This window comes from Lolium rigidum, chromosome 5 (assembly GCF_022539505.1).
Source record: "Lolium rigidum isolate FL_2022 chromosome 5, APGP_CSIRO_Lrig_0.1, whole genome shotgun sequence".
Lineage (NCBI taxonomy): Eukaryota > Viridiplantae > Streptophyta > Magnoliopsida > Poales > Poaceae > Lolium > Lolium rigidum.
Window position 1 is genome coordinate 134,137,344 of NC_061512.1, and position 18,703 is coordinate 134,156,046.

The 18,703-nt window shown below is 43.9% G+C and overlaps 1 protein-coding gene across 1 annotated transcript; it reads left to right on the forward strand.

The window, feature by feature from the left end:
* The first annotated feature begins 514 nt into the window (after positions 1–514).
* Positions 515–13,002, forward strand: LOC124656445. Its single transcript, XM_047195188.1, has 12 exons — positions 515–716; positions 791–1,008; positions 5,639–5,779; positions 5,944–6,120; positions 6,503–6,599; positions 7,305–7,417; positions 7,503–7,699; positions 8,121–8,690; positions 8,840–9,098; positions 9,215–9,289; positions 12,309–12,406; positions 12,533–13,002. Exons 1-11 carry the CDS (start codon positions 515–517, stop codon positions 12,390–12,392), a joined length of 2,133 nt encoding a protein of 710 aa, XP_047051144.1. The 3' UTR covers positions 12,393–12,406; positions 12,533–13,002.
* Positions 13,003–18,703: the final 5,701 nt, after the last annotated feature.

The following is an 18,703-nucleotide window of genomic DNA, read 5'->3' on the forward strand; positions in this document are numbered from 1 at the left end:
AATTTTGAAGTTGAAAATTTTCAAAATCTGAACATTTTTTCCAAATTTGAACAGTTCCTAAATTTGAATATTCGAAATCTGATTTAAAAAACACCCGAAGTTTAATTTGTACATTTATTTTGAAATCTGATTTGTTTTCATAAAAAAAATCACCAGAAAACTGGAGCACAGCGATCGAATCCACAGATCAAGCTCGTACGATAGCGAAGTTAAATGGGCCCGGCCCAGGTTGTCTTTCCTTTAGCGATAGGAGTCCGTTACATCGCTCAAAGCGATCTATAGGAGCACCCGGTTTTCCCGAGGAGCTCCCCCTCTCACTGCCGAACGAACCAAAGGACCAGAAAATACACAACGCGAAAGATGGGCCGGCCCACGCCGGATTTCCCCAGCTACTAGTACCGTCTCCTCTAGGGTCTAGGTGCCGCCGCTGCCCAATCCCAGACCCGTCGCCTCCTCCACCGACACCCGGAACTCTCGGTCCAACCCTATTCCGACACTCGGGGCGCTCGCCGCCATGGCGCCGCACGGAGGCAGGAAGAAGGGGAAGGGGAAGGGGCCGGACCGCCCGGGCAAGCCGGAGCTGCGTGCTAATCGCAAGGCATTCAAAAGGCACCATAAGAAGGTGGAGAAGGGGGATGGCATAGAGGAGCAGGAGCAGCAGCCGGCGCCTCACTCCGCAGTCTTCAACGCTGCTGACGACGGAGATTTCCCGGGAGGTGAGTAACTGCTGTGCTGCTTGCCCCGCCCTTTGCGTGCCGATTTCGTACTGATGTGGGGTTTCGGTTCGCAGGAGGACGCAGCCTCCTCAGCAGGGATGAGATGGCCGATGCGCGTACAGAGGCTGAGTCAGAGTCCGACAAGGAGGAGAGGATGGGAAAGAAGAAGAGGAACGCCAACGTCTCACTTGGAATGGACGGTGACGGTGATGGTGACGACGACTTGGGGACCCTTCACGGTGGTGCTACCCCTGGGAAGCTCCCACGCTTTGAGAATCACGTAACCCATAAGGTTTTTACTCTCTCAAACTGTTGCTCCTTAGGATTTAGTTTATAACATGTACTCCCTCCGGTCGGATTTAATCGACGCGGAGGGAGACCTGCTCATGCATGTTGTTAGTGGGTAGCTGCGTCGATTAATTCTGTCCAGAGGTAGTATGAATCAGTGGTTGGCAGCAGCCATACCCTCTTATACATGTTTAGCTAGGAACCTTTTGACACCACGTGTGGCATATAAGCCTGACAGCACATGCCACAGCGCACTCCCAAAGTCTGGCATGCAAATGGTAGTCTCTAGTGAATAATTGTGAGTAATAATGTATACTACATTTTAAATGGTAAAATTGTGCCTCACAATTATGAACTACGACAAATTGATTCTTACATATTAGCGTCAGATGGCTGCTGCCCTTGAAGTGTAACATCACTTGATTCAAGGCCAAAATTTCATTTCTCTCTGTTCAGTGCCCTAACCTTGTCCACACAATATATCAACTTATCAAGTGTAAGAAGATTAAAAAGAACGTGAATTGTGCAAATCTTGAGATCAGAGTAACTTGAAGGGATGCCTTTTCTTAGATTTTCTGCTCTTGTATTAGGTAATATTACAATCATCATTTTGAATGAGTGAATTGTCCATCTCATGCTTGCTTTTAACTGTCCAAAAAATAACTATTGGAGATCTAATGGTTGAACTACTGCTCTCCTCCTAGCCCATCTTCTTGTTGCTTCTTGCTGCCATAAAACCACCACTTGAGCCTGTTAGCTTCTGGTACTCTCTCTGTTGTGATAGGCTGAGAATTTGAAAAAACTTGAACAGGCACATGCTGTGTAGAACTTGACACATGAACTGAAGCTGGCTGGGAGCTCCCTTCAGCTTGAGTGGCACTATATACATGTACTATTTATATCTATATTTATGTATACCAAAAAAAAATACAGGATAATCATAGTAATACAATAATATTTACCTTTGCCGTTGCTTCAGCTTGCTTCTTTTTGCTTTTCTTTGATGCTCTAATGTATTGATCATGTTCCTGCACTCTGGCAGTAGGATTGTTTCTGCATTTCCTTTTATTGTGGCCAGGGTTACCACATGCTGAGCATTTAATTTTGCAACCTTTTCTTGACATCTTCACTCCCTTTGGCTTTTCACCCTCTTCTCTTCTCTCTGTTTTTGGCCTCCCTGGCATTTTCATTTTAATTGGAGGAAATGGCCTTGGGTTTGTAGCCAATGGCCAGTTCTCTTTTCCCTCAACCGGTTGCAACACATGATCATATATTTTATTGTATTCGCTGATCTTGTAGCAAGGTGCAATGAAATCATCAAGTTCCTTGTGCACTCTATAAATTGCAGTAATTGCATGACAACAAGGCAACCCAGATAGTTCCCAGTACCTGCAAGAGCAAGTCAAATTCTCCAAGTTCTCCTTCTTGAACCTCAAAACCATCTTTCCCATTCCATAACACTTGGCAAATAGCAGATCTCTTGATGTTTAGCTTCAACTTTTTAAAAATATTTGGACAAATTGTACCATGCCATTTCTCTGACTTTGTCCTGTTTTCCTGAATCCTCACAGTTACTTCCTTCCATTGAAGTGATTATAGGATAGAATCGAGCTCTCATGATAGCATTGTTGAATGACTCACACAGGTTGTTCTCCACTGAATCACAGTTATTGTGCAACTTGAAGAAAGCTCTGCTCCAATGTTCAGGAGATGTTTTCATCATGTCTTTTGCCCCTTCTGGAGTTTTTTGAGCTAACTTAGCCCTGTGATAGTTAAAACCAGTTCTATCAGATGACTTCGCACAGCACCAGAACATTTTCTGAAATTGCTTGTCTCTATTTAATTTCTTCAAATTAGCATAAATATGCCTAGCACACATCCTGTGCTCTGCTTCTGGCACTATCTCACTCACCGCCTTGATAAGCCCCTTTTGTTGATCTGAAATAATCACCCATCCTTCTCCATGATTATTAATTTGGATGTCCTTCTGAAGATATGACAAGAACCAATACCAGCTGTCATAACTCTCAACTTCAACACATGCCCACGCAATTGGGTACATTTGATTGTTAGCATCTCTTCCTACAGCGCACAACAATTGTCCACTTACTGCTCCCTTCAGAAAGCATCCATCCAGCCCCACAACTCTTCTACAACCTGCCATGAAACCTTTCTTGCAGGCATCAAGGCACACATACATCCTCTTGAACACTGGTCTATCAACAACATCTGGGTTCAATGTTACTGCAACTGTACTTCCTGGATTGCTTCTCACTAGCTCCAGATGGTAGTCGAAGACCCTAGAAAATTCCCCATTGGTTGAGTCAATTAGTCTCTCCATAACAATCTTCTTTGCTCTCTTGCATTTGGCAATGCTTACCTCTGCACAGGATTATCTCTAATTTCTCTGAAATATTTCTCTGCAATCACCACACTTGTCACTAGCTTGTTGTCCCTCCTTGGTACACAAATGTGTTTATTTCTCAATCTAGTGACAACCATCCATATGGACTTACCACTAATAGATCCATAAATTCTCCATGGACATCCGGGAAAACTACACTTTGCTTCTACCCTAGTCCTCTCATCCTTTGGGAACAACAAATGGTGAAAATTCTTCAGCCCATAATTAATTAAGGCTTGCTTGAACTGCCTGCTGTCAGTAAATGCTAGCCCAAGTTCAAACTCTTGCACTTCTGCATTTTCATCATACACCCTATGCTTGGTTTTCCTTGTCTTGACTTCCCCATCACTGTCCTCTGAATATGACAATTCATCTTCACTGTCCTGGAACTGTTCCTCCTCTCCATCTTCTTCTTCTTCTTCGTTAACTTCCGACACAATGAATTCTTCAGGCACAGTGCATCCTTTTATTTCTTCTTCACCTAGCATTTTCTTCTTTATTTTCTTCTTCAGTTCCCTTGCTTGCAGCCTGTATGAAATTGCTTCATCATCTTCAGCGGAGCTATTGCTATCATCAGCATCATGATCACACAAGAAATCACTGTCTTCCGAGTCGGAATATTCATCTGAAGTTGTTTCTTTAATTCCTTTTCCTTTTGCCTCCATTGAAGCTCCAAAAGTTGGACCCTTTGCTGCAACGTTATGTTCTGTATTGTATCTATCAGTTCGATCATGCTCTTGTTTGTCCCTGTCGGTTGGATCTGCATCTCCTCCAAAAACATCTTTGTTCTGCATTGTCTCTGGTACATTTTCTCTCACATCTACATGCTCCTCGAACTCTTCTTCAGTAGGATGCCTTGCATACAAGTCCATGATATCTGCATCTGTAACATATTTGGCCATGGACCTGATTGATGATTGGTCTTCAAGCCATATCATTGCAGCTCTACCTGTTTTGCGAGGAATCTTCCAACACAATGATGTCTTCTCAAGAAAAGTTGTTGAGCAGCTTACATGATCTGCAAGATGCTTCTTCAGTTCAGGCAACGAGAGCTTCGACATATGTACTGTGGACATGCCTGTGCTTCCCCCTTTATACATCCACTCCTTCCCATCGTGTTCAAATTCGCCATGAAATTGAAACCTCACAGATAAGTACTCTGGATGATTCATGATTTAGTCCTACAAAAACAAATACAAAGCATCAAAATCTGGTTAGGTTATTTAAAAAACAAGTACCCCTAATTTGAAAACGACTACATCTATTTAAGTTAATAAGGTCACATGTATGTTAACTTGAGACATAAGACCATCAAAATCTGGTAGCATGCATCAAATGGTTCGACTAGGTCTCTGGTTTCTACGGCCGTAGCTATGATGCTACTTAATTGGATGAATCCTACAAATCACTCGCCAAAACAACCCTAAACCTCTACAGAAAACTGCCTCTGGTGGAACTGAAAAAAGGGACACAATATCAGCTATACAGACAGGGTTTAGGAGCCTGACTTGCTCGTAGCGCCGCACTCCAATCAATGGAACATGCAGGCGATCGTCCGTCGTCGCCGCCGTCCAGGAGGAATCGTCGCCGCTGCCGCGATCGAGAGCAGAGGCGGCTGCCACACGTGGAGCTGTCCAGGAGAGAGTTGGTTTTGCCTAACCAGGTCGTGCTAGTATGGGCCTATGGGGTCATTTAGACCAGGCCAGACCCATGTTGCCACCGTGCAAACTATACCATCTTCCACGTCATCAAAACCGCTGAGCAAAACAGCCTCCCGCGGGCTGAGGGGGCTCTCTGTCCGGTTTAACAAAGATGTGGGATTAAGTGCTCCAGTTTATAGTTAGGGGGGTTCTCTGTCCAAAACATGAAACTTCTGGGGGTTATGTATACTTCTTTCCTATGTTTTCTATGTGATCTGGACATGGTTTTAAAGGCATCCCTAAGGCGTCGCCTAGGCGACGCTTAGGCGTCAAGGCGCCCGCCCTCCGCCTTGAAAAATCGACCGCTTTAGGCGCCTAGGCGTCCAAAGCGCCCGCCTAGGCGTCGCTTAGGCGTCAGAGCGCCCCCTAACCGCTCTAAGACGCCTTAACGCCTTTAAAACCATGGATCTGGATATGTGATATTTTTTATAGACAGTATGGGGTATTTGCTCTCCTGGTGAGATTCTTGGATTAAGTGCTGCCGTTTTGCTGAAACGGCCACGCTAACCATTTCATTTTCTGTTTCTCAGAATATCTCACCAAATATGAAGCTTTGGGGTGTCGTAACCGAAGTCAACCAAAAGGACATTATAGTAAGTCTATCCGGTGGAATGAGAGGGTTTGTTTGCACAGAGGAAGTTTCGGATATCGCTGTGCACGGAAATAGCAAGGTATTTAATACTTTTTTTTCCTTCAAGATGCGTGCAATTTATATTCTGCCAGAAATAAGAAAAATTTAGTTATTTTATCCTTTTCCCTTCAAGTGGTTAACTGATGCTGATATTGATTTTAGTTATTCTATTTCACTCCATACCTGGTTTTTTTTTTTGTGCAGGATAATGAGGACAGTTTATGTGCTGAAGTTGTCCATGTTGGTCAACATGTTCCTTGCGTGGTTCTGCGAGTGGATGATGACAAGAAAGAAGAAAAAGTAAACAAACGGGTTTGGTTATCATTACGGTTGAGCCGAATATACAAAGGTCTTTCTCTGGATGCTATCCAGGAAGGAATGGTATTATATTCACCTTCATTATAGCCGAGTTTGCCTTGGTTATAGATATGCATGATACCAGCTTAACTCTTAGGACAGAACAACATGCATCCTAGTTCTGGAGATACTTTTGAGATTTGAGCTCACCTCCCTAACGGTTGGCAACTATTATTAAATTGTTTCTTCTTGCCTAGTCACTTTTTCTTTATCAAGCAGTTGAGTTGGCAGTCTTTTATCTACCTACCAAACTGAACTTTCGTAAGGTGTTATTGCTCACCCCGTACTTCTACAGCATCCATAATCTGCTCAATAGGATGTCTCTTATCTGCGTATGCCTCTTTATACTTCTGCCACACTTGATAGGTTAGATTCTGAGCTAACTCTCGCATGTTATGTTTCTCAGGTACTCACTGCCCAAGTGAAAAGTGTTGAGGACCATGGTTACATTCTTTATTTCGGAGTATCCACCTTCAGCGGATTTATGCCAAAAGCTGACAAAGGTAGACATTGGTGATTGCTTAGTCAGATCATAGTTACAATTGTTTGCTGTTTGTTCGTAGATTATAATGCCAGTTATTGGTCTACATTAGCTGCTTGAGATAACTGCTATTCACAGAGCACCACAGTAGCTTACAGGCTTATAGCAGCATATTCCCTTAGGGCTTATAATGTCAATTGTTCAATCTTTAGCAATTTTGTTCCATCTAAAAAACGCCTGCACGTTTTCTCTTGTTATTTGGTTTACTTGTAGGCAAACTTATTATATAACTCAGATGTATCCTTTTGTTGTTTTCAACTGTTAATATAGGCAGTGCTTACCCTTTATGCAAGGTATAACACTATAGGGTACAAACTATTGTTAAAATGGGGACTCAAATTCGGTATAATGTCTCGACTCTTGATTTTGCATATTAAGACAGACTGCAGGGGGTGTCTGCTAACTTACTGCTTAACATTATTAGGAATATTGGTACTCCCTCCGGTTCATATTAATTGACTCTAATATGGATGTACCTAGACACCTTTTAGTTCTAGATACATCCATATTGAAGTCAATTAATATGAACCGGAGGGAGTACCTATTTACCTGAAATGCTGTATACTGTGAGAAAGTTCTCTTTGATCCTTCTCCAGCTTTATGAAATGTTCATGATGTTCCATTTTGAGAGATTAGCCAAGAGTAATCGACTGGTATTCTGTTGCAGAAACTGTGAAGACTGAATCCGGACAACTCATACAATGTGTCGTGAAGGCGATTGATAAATCTCATTCTGTTATTCACTTGAGGACCGATGAAGACTTGATCTCTAAATCTATTGTATGGTTGATTTTAGTCAATATAACTCTTCAAATTATTCTGTATTATCTAGTTATCACTAATTTATAATGCTGTTTTTATCTAGATTAAAGATCTGAAAGGCCTTTCTATTGATCATTTAATTCCTGGAACTACGATGAGTGCACGTGTTCATTCAGTCCTTGAGAATGGCCCAGAGGGACGAAATAGGCTATCCAACTGTGGACAGGGAAATCCGGACAAGGCAAATGTTGATATTGATTCTAGCCTATGGCTGTCAACACGCTTGCCTTGGAAATGCAGGTACGCTGATGTGATCCCTTGGCATATTTGCATTGAAATTTGCATATATTTCTGTATTAAAATCGTGATCCCTATGAGTTGCTTGTGGAAACGCAATTAAGTGTAAAATACCATCTGTTCAAAAAGTTATGCCAACCTCACCCCATATTCTGTATGTCCAGAACTGTGAGCTTACCCTCGATTGTTCATGTAGAGACAAGGATAAAGCGCATCTTATAAATAACATCTCCAAATGAGTAATTTATTGTATTGTTATCATCCCATTCATATGTGTTACATGACGTATCCCTAGTAGTAATCATATCATTACTGTTTACATAACTTATCCCTTGTTTGGCCATGAAGTCAGGCTGTTTCAGCTTCAACAGTATTAGCTTTCACTAATGTGTTTTCTCATACGTATCCTCGGTTTGCATGTCAGCCTCTGTGATATTACTGCGAGTAGCCAGCAAAATCTTGTGTTACATGTTCAAGGCAAGAAACATAAAGCAACAGCAAAAGCCTACTATGCTTCTCAACCAGATTGTTTGAAGGATGAAGAAACTGAAAAAGAGTTGAACAGAGATGTCGTCAAAAGAAAGAGAGCAGATAGTATAGCCTTGGAGGGGCTACATAATGATGTGAGGTTCCAAGTAATGCAACACGTTGTACGTGTGTGGTCATTCGAAACCCACATGTGTGAACATCATTATAAATCTTGTCACGGAATAATAGTTGATGCTCATCCAAACAAGATTATGATTGCTGTTCATGCTTCTAGTATTGACCCAGATGACTATGACACTATCCGTGTATGTTTCCACGATAGTGAGGTCAGGACTGCAAAGTTTCTTATCAATAAAACAAACATGTTTCGGATATTGGAGGTAGAAGAGTCTGAGCACAATTATCATGCTGTCAGCTTGAGTAACCATAAGCTTGGAAGGGAAGATGTTTCCGTATTCTGGAACTTTGGCAAACCCGACTTGGTTGCCCGCAGCTGCTCCATCATGTAAGCTTTTGTCCTCTTTGCGCATCTTTCATTTAAAATAGTTGATAAATGTACTCTTATTTTGACCGAGGGAAATTCCCACTAGTGACACAGTTTTAATTGAACTGTTAGCTGTTTGTTAAACTAAACCTATTCTGAACTATTTGCAGTAACCCAAACACTGCAGCCATCATGAGCTCAACTGATACTAAAAGCACAGTGAGGAGCAACTATTTCTTTACATTTGGCTGTAGAGACCAAATCCAATGGCTATTAGGAGCTCCTGTTTTTAATGACAATGGTGTGTTTGTTGGCGCCGTGCATGGTAACCATCGCAGCATTCAGTTTGATGATGATGGCTCTGGATCAGATCTTATTTATGCGTGTCATGCCATAAGTTTTATCCCAAAATTGTTGAAGAAGATAAAGGTACATTGCACAATAAAAGATATAATTTAACTTTTTGAGTTATATAAATTTTTTTTGAGTTATATTTAACTGCCTACCTGGTAGATAGTAACTGGAATGTTCACATGTCAATTCAGGATAAATTGGAGGAGGCGGAAGAAAAGAAAAACGAGTTGAAAGTTAGGAGCCAAAAGAGAGGTCATGGGCAGCAGGTCAGACTTTTAATTTGGTTCATATGTTTTATTTTACTTCTCTCATTTAACACCAGGTTCAATAGATAAGTAATCAGGTTGTGCAGTTGCATTTGCTATTTTGGTAACAATTGTGATTTAATCTTTATAGGTAGCTTTAGACATTAAGCTTGCATGTGCAGAGTCGGACAGATTGGTCCTGAACCTACTAGACAAGTACCTTAAACTCCATGCTTTTTTCAGTAATCATTTGTGAAATATTGAATGTCACCTTCGGGCAGATGAACTATATGCTTCCATGCTCTATGTAATTTCAGAATGTCACCTTCAGTTCTTAGTGTCATCTGAATAGTAGTAGTTTTAATCAAAAAGAATAATAGGAGTACTAGTTTTAATCAAGGTTTTTTTTCTACATCAGAGTATAAGAAAGAAACATGCTCTAACTATTCCTTAGCAGAATCTTCTCGCATGGCATATAGAAGATTTGAGACGCGTGGGACAAAACACTCTTTCAGTATTTTTAAAACAATACAAATGCATACTTACTTATTTTACTGCACAACAGACTTATTAGTGTCATTTTCAGTCATAGTAGTATAAATTAACTAGACACACACTGATCAAGGGCAGCAGTATAAGTGCGAACTTCTGCGCTTCCGGATGCACGCATGGCCTCAAACGAATCTCTCAGTAATTAATCTTTGCTTCTATATAAAAAGTAATGCTAGCTGTTTTCCAACGTGTACACTAGGCCATGAAATTTATTAGTCAAGATACACTTACTAGTATGATGTCTATATGATTTTCTTTCTAGTATGTTCAGTACAACACATATATCCACTGCTTGCGCAATGAAAGTATATCTACTCTAAATTGAATTCAGTTGTCTTGTTTGCTAAATGCATTACTTGAATATGACGTAATTGTTCAAGGTTATAAATTTACATCTTGATGTTGGGTAGAGAGCATTGTTCTGCTCACGTGTGTCTTAGAAAGCTGATGAAATTTGACTAGTAATCATCATAGTTTTCTGTTTAGTTCCACTTTTGTCTGAGAAAGCTGGTCAAATTAGACTAGTAAGCATGATTCTTTTATGTTCTGTGAGTTGTTGCTTCCATTATGATCTGGGTCATTTATGGCTAGTTGCCTACTTCTGTTTTGTTGTTTGGACTGTGGAATTCGACAGCTTCCATTCTTTCTTTTATGCATTATCGATATATCTGCAAGTGGAAACGGAAGCTAACGGCGCCGCCAGCCCAAGCCCATTTACGTAGCTAAATAGACACCCGTTAAAAAATAAATTGTAGCGGCCACTCACGGATTCCCCGCTACCGCCGCCACGCCCGCCCGCAGCTCCTGCCCCCCTCCATGGCGATGGAGTCGGGCGCCGCCCAATCCCCCCTCCCCCCTCCCCTCAACTCTTCTCCAAAGGAATAGCTCAACCGCCGCCGCCCATCCCTCCGCTCGCCCCCTGAACTCGTCTTCTCCGGCGGCCTCTATCACGTCCGTTGAGCAGCCGGTGTCCGGCGAGATCTGTGGGGGACAGCATGAGCTCGTCCATGTCCGTGAGGCGGAGAAGGGCGGCAGTCCAGTTCGAAAGAAGGAGCAGGATGGCAGCCGAAATCGGAAGAAGTAGAGCTGGTAGATCAAGCAGGTGGTGATTTATGCCTCATTCAGCTCTGTTTTTTTGTTCCTCATCTAATGATTTATGCTCATATCAGTCTGTTCAATTACCCTGCCCTACGAAGATCAATCTATGAATTCTGTAGGAATCACTAGTTGCTGACCCTTGTCTAAGATGTGAACTAGTTGGCTATAATTCCAAGAGATCATGACCTACCTGGCAACGAGTGCTTCCTAATGTTTTGCTTCTGTCTCCTTAACATCTGGATACAGACTGCTTACGTTGTTGGTTAACACTAGATCGTCTATTGTAAAAAAAAAAAGAACAGGTCCTACTACCTACTATCACGTGTTCCTTTTTCATTTGGTATCCCTTGTTTACACACATTAACTATTTCACCATTGCATCCCAAGATTGATTAAGATATCACGTATACAGCATCATCGTATGTCCTGTGACCCATCGACTCTACAAAGACTCCACAACAATCAGCCCACCAGAATGTTGATTAAGCACAACTGTTATTGTTTTTGAGTACCAACTGTGAACTACGGCAGTACAGAAAAAATAAAGCATGCTATGCTGATATGCATGTAGTTCCGTTTTCAGGTAATTGGAGAGATTTTTGCATACATAGATGTATGGTTTCATTATGATCTCTTTGATAAATCTTTCTTTTTTATTACTTCCTCCGATCCGGAAAAAGTGTCGGGTCGTTAGTGTAATTACGTTTTGCAGTTAAAACCCTTTAAAACTCGGCATTTATGGCTTGTCCTGGAACGGAGCGTGCCCGAGCGTTTTGGCTGATGCGTGACATTGAATTAATGCGGCCGGACGTTACTAATGCAAAGGAGTGTGGGTTGAGAAACATATAACTGCAGGGTTCTTTTAGCAAAACGATCCGTCCAGCATTTTTTATGGACCGGAGGGAGTATGTGTTTATATGAATCCTCTCTGTGATGGATAGTGTAGGCGCCCATATCCAAATCTTGTTTATATGCTTCAGTCATTTGAGTACAAGCCTGTTATATCTGATGAATTATAGGTTAGCTTGGTCCTTGTACTGTTATACTATCTAGTCTGCTTATGATGCAGTTGCTGACTCTGATTTACAGAGACAGGAACTGCCAATCCTCTTTTATAAAATCAGTCTGTTTCATTCTGTGTTTATACTGTGATGAATAGTGTAGGAGCCCATATCCGAATGTTGTGCACCTATATGATCTCAAAGATATATGTTTCTTTTGATAGGTCTGAGCATGTTCTTGGTTGAACACATTCAAAATCTGTTGACACATCTTTTTGGTTGCAATTTTGCCCTTATGAATTTATCCATTATGTGTTTTGTGGTTACATTAATTTGACCCTCAGTGTCTTTGAATGCATTCTTAACTGAATCATGTGGGGGAACCGCAGGAGTCCGGTGAGCCTTGTGAGGAGCTGCAGCGGTCCAGAGATGTCCATGGGGGCAAAAGGTCACTCGTGCAAAGGTTGCGATAACTATCGCTTGAAAAGTAAGTTCTTGGTCTTGCTGGTACTGACTTGAGATTGCTAATGTAGTGCACTATATGTTATGGAATTTCTGTTCTGCTAGTACCTACCATGAGATTGCTAATATAGTCATCTTGTTCTAAATGCAGGTTGTCATGACCCAGTTGAAGGACAAATCCAAAACAACAGGAAGAAAAATGTCTTTTTTTTTTTGTTTCTTGCAGCAAGAGTTTGCCGCTTTCATAAGAATGAAAGTATTTGGCTATGCAAGAGATTGCCCTCCTGTCAATGTTAGTGAAACATGATTGCCATTATTTGGCTACAGAAGAGAAGCATTTTTTTCCACAAGGAAGAGACCTGCTTAGCCACTTTGGAACTTCATGATTTATATCTGTCCAAATGAAATCTTCTAGGGAGTACTCTGTTCTTTCCATGGGTTCCATGGGACGGTCCAGCTGTTCATTGTTTTTCTGTGTGATAGGATTATTGACATTTCTTTTTTTATCCGAGAGCTCATAAGGGTGTGTATTATTTGAGTGATTGATAATTTTTGGAGAATAGAGCTTGGTCTTGTCTGCCTTGATAGTGATTATGATTTATGAGAGTTTGAACTGAAGCATTATATGTGATGTCATGTTGATTGCAATAATGTGTGTACCTTTTGCAAAACTGATGTAAATAGCAGTTGAAAAGCAGAAAGTAGCAGAACGATTGCCTTGAACGCATGAATAGGCAGGCAGCGAGGCATCAACGATTAGCACCGTAGCGCGAACTGTAGGCAGGCAGCTAGGCATCAAGGATTACACAGTAACGCGAACTGTAGGCAGGCAGCGAAGCGAGCAGCAGGGATTGATAGGCGCGCTGGCGGGCAACCGGCAGGCATCTCCAACAGGCGCCGTAAAAGTCGGCCCTATACATCCGTTTCGGCCACGCGGTAAACGCATAGCACGCGCTGTGCCGGTTTTTGCCCCGCCGGACGCGCTAAAATACAACGCCTGCGCGAGCGGAAAAAATGGACCTCCGCCGGGCGCGCTAAATACAGCGCGCGCGGGCGCGGAAAATAACATTCTACACTACTATGCATCTCACAAGATCAAACACACTCACATGTAAATCATGAATAAATGGACACAAAGTGCAACACATATCACATAGTTTAAGAACGACACACAATATGACATAGTTCAACAACGACACACGATATATGGTTCAAATGGATAAAGTGGAACACACAATTTGCATATGACAAATGCATATCACACTTGCGCATTTTCCAAGTCAACACATTCTTCTTCTTCCTCGTCATCTTGGGTTGAAGGAGGAATAGTAGCATTCATGGAAGACACGAAGCCTCCCGGTGGTGCTCCCATAGTTCCATACACACCACTCACCGAGCCTCCCATAGTCCCTCCAAACACTCCTCCATAGCTTGGTCCTCCCATGCCGGCCATGCCTCCATAGCCTCCCATGCCGGCCATGCCTCCCATGGCGGGCATGGGCATGCTTCCCATGCCGGCCATGCCTCCCATGCCTCCTCCAAACGTCGGCATGCCTCCTCCAAACATGCCAGCCGTGGGTGTGTTCATGTTGGCCATCAACAATCTCTTCTTGGCCAACACTTCGTCGCGAGCAAGGTTGATGTACTCCTTTTGCCTCTCATCCATTTGGGAAGTATCCATGAAGAAAATCTTCCTCTCCTCCTTCGCTAGGCGTCGATGCTCCTCGGTGGCTTGCCTCTTCTCCTCCAAAGCCAACTTCCTCTCCTCGTTGGCGGCAATCCTCTCCTCCAAAGCGGCTCTCCGAGCTTCAATAGCATCCATAGCCTCTTTCTCCAAGTTTCTTGCCATCTTCCTATCTTCATTTGCTTGCAACCGTGCATTTGCAATCCTTTCCATAGCCATTGCAATGTCATCATCACCGGCCTTCTTTCCCTTCATATCTTTGGCGGTCTTCCTACCAAGCACATTCATCCGCCCATTGTTCACCGAGTGAGGAGTGGAGCTTCTCTTCTTGCCTTCGTCACTTGAATCATCATCATATATGATTGTTGCATCACCAGTAGCATTGGTCGCCATAGTTGCCGCATCCAACTTGCCGCGGGTCTTCCACTTCTCTTCATTCCCTAGCACTTCATAGCAATGATGCAAGGTGAATGGCTTGCCAAGAATCTTGTTGCCTTTCTTGTTCTTCTTTCCCACATCCCTAAACAATCCTTGAGCCATAGAGTTCTACAAAGCAAGCAAAAGAGAATACGGTCAACATAGTAGTAGAATGGCTTACCCTATCATTCTCATTTGTGCCACTTGGATTAAGAACATCGACATTGGATTGCACGCGCGCCCATTTTTGGCAATCGGTGTTGATGTCGGACCAACGGGACCGAAGTGAGCGCATGGTGCTCGTTCCCACTTTTGTTGTGTGTGTTGAAGTACTCCGTCATCCTCACCCAATATGTTTCTCTTGTTTGATCGGTACCGGTTGTTGGATCCATTCCAATTGTCAACCACGTCTTGCAAAGCAACTTGTCCTCCGCTATGGTGTAGTTCGCCGACCGACCGGGATGGCGAGGTTCGATCAACCCTTCTCCTTCCTCATCTACATCCTCATATTCCTCATATCCCTCAACGGTCTCATCATGCATGAACGAAGATCCAACATTCATTTGCTCCATGAATGTGTCATCATCGACTCTACATTGCAATGAAATTCATTATTCTCCGGCTATGTATGCATCTAAACTAAAATTTGGATGAAAAGTAGTGTTTTGTTACCTCTCAGGCATTTCAACATGCACCGTATGTGCGCCCGTGGGGTTGCCGGACGGAGGCGCTGGCGGCGTCTGGTTCGTCGGTGGAGGAGGCGGCGGAGGCTGCGGCCGGCGGGAGGTGGGCGCTTTCGGTTTCTTCGGCGACGCGACGGAGGCGGCGGCGATGTGCGGACGTTTGTTCGACGACACCTTCCTCCTCGGCGCCGCCCGCGCGTTGCCGGCGGCCTGCGCGGCTCCGATCTGCGCCGCGGCGGCGCCTGTGTGCAGCGCCCCGCGTGGCGGAACGAACAGCGCACGAGCAGCAGCCGTTGCGTTGCCGGCGTCGCCGCCACCGCTAGGGTTTGCTGTGGGCGGCGGCGCTGCGGACGCGGCGGCGGCGGCGGAGGGCGGGACGGAGTAGGGAGGGGTCGCCGGGTTGCCGGAGGACCCGTCCATCGTCGGGATTGCGCCGGCGGCCGCGCGGAGCCGAGGGATTGCGCGGGCGGGCGGCGAGGTGGAAGGGGAAGATTCAGCGCAGGGTTTTTTTCGCGCGTGGACGAGCGATGCCACGCGCTGTAGCCGACGCGTCACATATGGCGCTCCGGATTGTGCAAAACACCGCGCGCCCAAATTTTTTTTGCAGCGCCGCGCCGTTTACCGCGCCTGCTGGAGCGCCTGAATTCCTCCCGCGCGCTGCATACCGGCCGTTTGCAGCGCGACCTATATAGCGCGCCTGTTGGAGATGCTCTAATCCTGGCGGTAGTAAACGGGCTAGCTGCATTGTCCCGTTCTGCTTAAAAAGTCACAAGCGGCATTTGGTGGACCGTCGTCCGTTTACAGGTATAATTATCGATGTCAACTATTGAACTACTACCTCCGTCCCAAGGAATAAGGCGCACACGTATTTCAAGACGAATTTTGACCATAAAAATTGAGTAGCACAATCTTGATTATATTATATGTAATTAGTATCGTTGAATTCGTATTGAAAAGCACTTTCTAATGATGCTAATTGCATACAAACAATCTTTATATATTTGAAGATATTTTTGATCAAACAAAAAACATAAAAGGAGGACGCCTTATTCCTTAATCGGAGGTAGTATTGCTTATTGTTTGTTTATGTATCTGTAGTAGGACTCAGATGAATGCAGCAGCATCGCAAGAAAAGAATGTCCTTAAGAGGAAGTAGGAAGATGTAGGATGGAAGTATGGAAGTCTAGTTGATCCGTCAAAGCTGGATACATTGAAGTGTATGTTCTGTATGTAACCATGTGAGCACTGGAGGTGTATATCGTCTCAAGCAGCATGTGGCTCATGTTGGTAGTGCTGTGGCAAAATGGAAGAAAAGCTCGCAGGAAGCTCAAGACATCTGCAAATGATCTCATTGGCATCTAGGAAGAGGAGGGAAAATATTGCATGTGAGCAAGATTATTTTAAAGACATTTATACAAAATGATATTCTCATATGCATAATTCCAAATGTTTTACCAATCCTTGTATATAAAGGTAAAAGGGCGTGTATTTCAGGATGTTGGAGACGGGAAACGCTTTTACCTTTGTCTACAAGGAACGTTCAACGAATTATATCTATTATTATACCAAATATAATGGAGTAACATAAAGCAAAAGCGTCCCTGACAGCGCCGCATGCTACATATTGTTGAATGTAGATGGGCTGCAGCCTAGTAAGGAGCCCATGTAGTCTACAATTTCTGAAATCTCAAGGCCCATCACATTTGCAGCTTGAGACAGCTTTGGGGGACAAAGTTTAGTCCCACATTGCTAGTTGGGAGGGAGTTAGAGTGGTATATAAGGGCTGTTGTTCTAGTCCTTCCAAATGAGTGAGAATAGAAGGAGCCCTCGCGCACTCCTCCTCCTCCGCTCGCCTCGCCTCGTCACGCACGCACGCACGCACGCACGCACGCACGCACGCACGCACGCATGCACGTCGTGTTTCGTGACTCGAGTTCGAGACACACTCAAGGAAGCCTAAACTTTTGCTTGGTGCACCAATTGTGTTGGGTACGTGTCGACCTGCATGTGCATGCTCGTCGCGTGTCCCATGGTGGTGGTGCTGCTGCTGGTGCGACCTTCCCGGTCGCGATGTACGTGTTTTTTTCTCTCATACCTTGCACTGCTACTTGTTCCATGTTCAGATCTGATGCATGTGCTTAGTCTGATGTGTGTGGTTAAGTATGCTTGTGCATCTGTCATGTTGTTTTCGGTAATTAATCTTACACGGAAATTGCCTAATAATCTAACAATCCAAAAACCTTATATGCTTAGGCAATTTTCACCGTCTGGTTTTGCTGCTGCGCTTAAACCGAGCCCGCTTACGGGTTCTCATTTCAAGAGATGGTAGAATAAAACCCTCTTGTGGCTCACTTCTATGGGCATGCACCGAGTTGCGGAAGGTACTCCCAGAGGTCCGTTTACTCCGGAAGAGGATAAAGCGTTCGAGGATGCCACCGTAATTTTTGTGGGTGTCGTCCTAAGTGTGTTTGGAGACAAGTTGGTTGATGCTTATATGCACATCCGAAATGGGAAGGAACTGTGGGATGCACTGGACGCTAAGTTTGGTGCTGCCGATGCCGGAGGTGAACTGTACGCTATGGAGCAGTTCAATGACTACATAATGGTTGAGAACCGATCTGTAGTAGAACAGGCTCATGAGATACAGATCATGGCAAAGGAACTTGAGCTCCTCAAGTGTGTGCTACCGGACAAGTTTGTCGCGGGATGCATTGTCGCTAAGCTTCCCTTCATGGAGGAACTTTGCCACTTCTCTAAAACATCAGAGGCATGAGTTCTCTGTTGAGACTATCATGGGCTCTCTGGATGTTGAGGAGAAGGCGAGGGCAAAAGACAAACACACTGGAGGAACCGAGGAACGTTCTGCTGCCAATATGGTGCAGAAAAATGCCCACAAGTCCAAGGGAAAGAACAAGAGAGTCTCCCAGACTACCAACTTCAAGAAGAAGGGGAAAACAGAGAAGAAAGATCCTTGCTGGGCGTGTGGCGAGACAGGCCATTGGGCTAATCGATGTCCACAACGCAAAGGAAAGAAAGGTCAGGCTAGGCAGAACTCAAATTCTGTCAACATGGTCATTGGCAACACAGGTGACATAGGCATCCCCAATGGGCCTGCCGAAGATGGTACCCGGAGTTTACTGAAGGCCCACGATCCGAAGTTTATGAAGCCCGGAAGCCCAGTCAAGAGATAGTTTGGAAAGATAGAGTTGTATTAGGAATATCGACTTGTAACTATTACGGGACAGACTTAGATAGTCTCCCGGACTTTGTAACTTGTACATCACGAAACCCTCGGCTCCGTCTCCTAAATAAGGGGGAGTCGAGGGACAAAGAAATCACCAATTTTATTATCAACACAACCCTAGTTTTCATAGCAGTCGAGTACTTTTTCTGGCTGAACCTTCGAGGTCTACTTGCCCTTTACTTTCTTGAAAACCCTAGTCTACGATATGTAGGCATTGACAAGTCGATACCTTGTCAACAGGTGACGGAACTACATGGTATGGTAATATATTACCTATTGTTCTTTCGGTGTTTC